At 39.4% G+C, this 3,156-nt stretch overlaps 1 protein-coding gene across 1 annotated transcript; it reads left to right on the top strand.

Moving 5' to 3' along the window:
* The first annotated feature begins 269 nt into the window (after nucleotides 1-269).
* LOC132644205 (uncharacterized mitochondrial protein AtMg00860-like) lies at nucleotides 270-857 on the top strand. The gene has a single exon (XM_060360781.1). The coding sequence runs from the start codon at nucleotides 270-272 to the stop codon at nucleotides 855-857; it is 588 nt and encodes a 195-aa protein (XP_060216764.1).
* The last annotated feature ends 2,299 nt before the right edge of the window (nucleotides 858-3,156 follow it).

The raw sequence follows: 3,156 nt of genomic DNA, 5'->3' as shown, positions 1-3,156 counted from the left end.
ATTATCCTTTTCCAATAATAGATGACTTATTTTATCAACTTCAGGGTGCCCAGTTTTATTCCAAGATTGACCTCAGATCAGGGCACCATCAGTTAAAGATTAAGGAAGTTGATATTCTGAAGACCGCTTTTGGGAGTCGTTATGGGCATTTTTAATTTTTGGTGATGTTGTTTGGGTTGACGAACGCATTAGCAGCTTTTATGGACCTTATGAAGAGAGGTTGCAAGCCTTACCTTGACTTATTCGTCATTGTTTTTATTGATAACATAATGGTATACCCTCGTAATGAGACTAACCATGCAGAACATCTCAGAACAGTGTTGCAGACTCTTCAAGATCGCAAGTTTTATTCGAAATTTTTAAATTTTAAATTTTGGTTGAAATTGTTGGCGTTTCTTGGCCATGTTATTTCCGGGGAAGGCATGCAAGTGGACTCTCAGAAAATTGACGCCGTGAAGAATTGGCCCAGACCTACCTTAGCATCTGATATAAGAAGTTTTCTGGGTCTAGCAAGCCACTACATATATTTTGTAGAGGTTTTTTCCGCTATCTCAGCTGCGTTGACTAAATTGACTCAGAAGAAAGCCAACTTTCAATGGTCCGATGCTTGTGAGCGAAGTTTCGAAGAATTGAATAAGAGATTGACTTCTGCTCTTGTTTTGACTCTGCCAGAGGGAACCATAAGGTTTGTGGTGCATTGCGATGCTTCAGGAGTTGGTGTTGGGTGTGTTCTAATGCATCATGGTAAGGTAATAGCTTATGCATCTAGACAACTTACGATTCAAGTAAAGAGTTATCCGATTAATGACTTGGAGTTGGAAACTATACTTTTTGCACTAAAGATATGTCATCACTAGTTGTATGGTGTTTACGTTGATATTTTCACAGATTACAAGAGCCTTCAATACATTTTCAAGCAAAGAGAGTTGAATCCCAGACAGAGGAGGTGGCTTAAATTGCGAAAGGATTGTGACATGGATATCCTCTATCACCCAGGAAAGACGAATGTTGTAGTCGATGCTCTTAGTCAGCATTCTATAGGAATTTTAGCTCACATTGAGGCAAAAAAGAGAACTATCATGAAAGAAGTCCACCTCTTAGCTAACCTAGGAGTTCGACTTTTTGACTCTGAGGATGGTGGAATTATTGTTCAAAACAAGGATTATTTCTCCTTACTAGCCGAAGTAAAGGAGAAATAGATTAATGATCCCTAATTATTGTAGCAAAAAGAGGGGATTCACAAACACAAGACGACGGCATTTGAAAAAGGGGGAGATGATAGTACCTCAAGGTACAGAGGCAAATTGTGTGTTCCATGTTACACCCCATAGTTTTGTATGTTGAGATTCGAGCTACCTTTCAGGAGGTATATAAGATTAGATGCACTTATCTTATGATTGTGAGGGTTTAAGTTCATATAATAAGCTATGGAAGGATTGAAGGGCAAGTGAATCAAGGAGATTAAGTTTCTGGAATTTTGGAAGAAACGTTGGGCAAGATTTCATATGATAATTTTGGTCTAACTTGGGGAAAGAATATCTTTTAGAATATGAAGAGTTTCGAGGTAAAGTGAAAGCTTAAATTAAATTTAAGGAAGTCTAGTTTCCAATGCAACAAACCGTGCATCAATCCGACATCGGAAACAAACGTTATGAGCATTTTAAGATAAACTGCCAGAGCAGGGGTAACTCTACGTGAATGCGCCTGGAAGTGCCGCGAACACGTAGAGCAGTAAGGGATAACTCAGCGCGAACGCACCCCAAGTTGGCGCGAACGCGCTGAGCAAATTCTAGGTCGGTGCAACCCGACTCTAGAACATTATAAAAGGGGGCTTACCCCCTCATTTTTCATCCAAACACCTCTCCAAGCACCCAAACTCTCTGGAACTTTCCCCCACCTTCCGGTTACAAAATTTTAGCACGAATTAAGTGGAATCTCCGGACCTAAGTCCGGATAGCGTATAGTTGTGATTATAGTATCGTTTTGTGGTGGATTTTGGCTTGGATTCAAAGTAGCTATTGAAGATATTACGGTTTTGGCAAGAATAAGGTATGGATCTCTCTTTATTGATATTGATTTTGATTTATTTATGAAAATAGAGTTATTAAATCTTCGTAAAACGGATTAGTTGGTTGAGAAATGGGGTAAACATCGTGTGGGACGTTTTATGGAGTATATTGGTGTTAATAATGTTGTTGCTGACATTGGTATTGTTGTTGGTATTGTGATTTCGGGCTAGGCATATAAATAGGGGAGATGCTGCCCGAATTTCGGCAGATTCAAAATGTATGTAAATTAAAGGCTTAAGACAAGCGTATGATGGTGAGCCTAACAATAGTATGAATGGTTTTATATGTAGATTACGAGACTACAAGCGATTGTAAATAGATTGCAAGGCAAGAGGTAGGTTGGAAAGTCGAGAAGTGAGTTTCTAGGTATGTTAATGCCAAACCCCCTTCTTTCTTAAGGCATGATCCCTTTGTTGTGAATCTCTATATGATATCCTCAATAACCCTATTTCTAAAATACCAAAGTTTATAGTTCCCGATGTTCCTGTGATATCATTGAACTTGTTTCATGGCTATTGATGTTATTCATTGATGTTGATATCACCTTATGATTTTGTTTCTTCAAGGTGAGATGTGTTCATGATGATGGCTCCATAATAATAATCCAATCAGTTCTAGGAACAAGTTCTTAAGGAATGTCTTATAAGAGATGAATAGAGTGCTAGTAGAGGATCCCTAATGAGGTATTTAATGTTCGAAGAGAGGTTTATGTTGTATCTTAGGATTGGGTTATTGTCTAGTCAAGCGGGAAGAAGTACTAATGGCCTGAGCTGTGCTTATAAGTCTTATCTGATTATGTAGACCCTACGAGTTATGTGATGACTATGATAAGTGCATAGAGATTACTTGTAGAAGTTTGGTTATGATGTGATTATAATTACCACTGGTCTACGATCAGTCGAGCAGCAGGCTACGACCGGTTGGGCAGATATATGTTATTACCACCGAGCTATGGCTGGTTGAGCAGTTACCACTGATCAGTTGGGCAGTTGCGCTCTACCATCGGGCGAAAATCGGATAGGCAGTTACCACCGGGCTATGGCCGCTCGGGCAGTTACCACTGGTCAGTTCGATAGAGAGATAGCAT

This window comes from Lycium barbarum, chromosome 6, assembly GCF_019175385.1.
Source record: "Lycium barbarum isolate Lr01 chromosome 6, ASM1917538v2, whole genome shotgun sequence".
Lineage (NCBI taxonomy): Eukaryota > Viridiplantae > Streptophyta > Magnoliopsida > Solanales > Solanaceae > Lycium > Lycium barbarum.
Note: the sequence above shows the minus strand (reverse complement) of the source record. Positions and strands in the feature narration are given on the sequence as shown.

What these genes read in the sequence shown, in the direction of transcription:
- LOC132644205 (XM_060360781.1), top strand. Translation starts at nt 270, where the DNA reads ATGGTATACCCTCGTAATGAGACTAACCATGCAGAACATCTCAGAACA.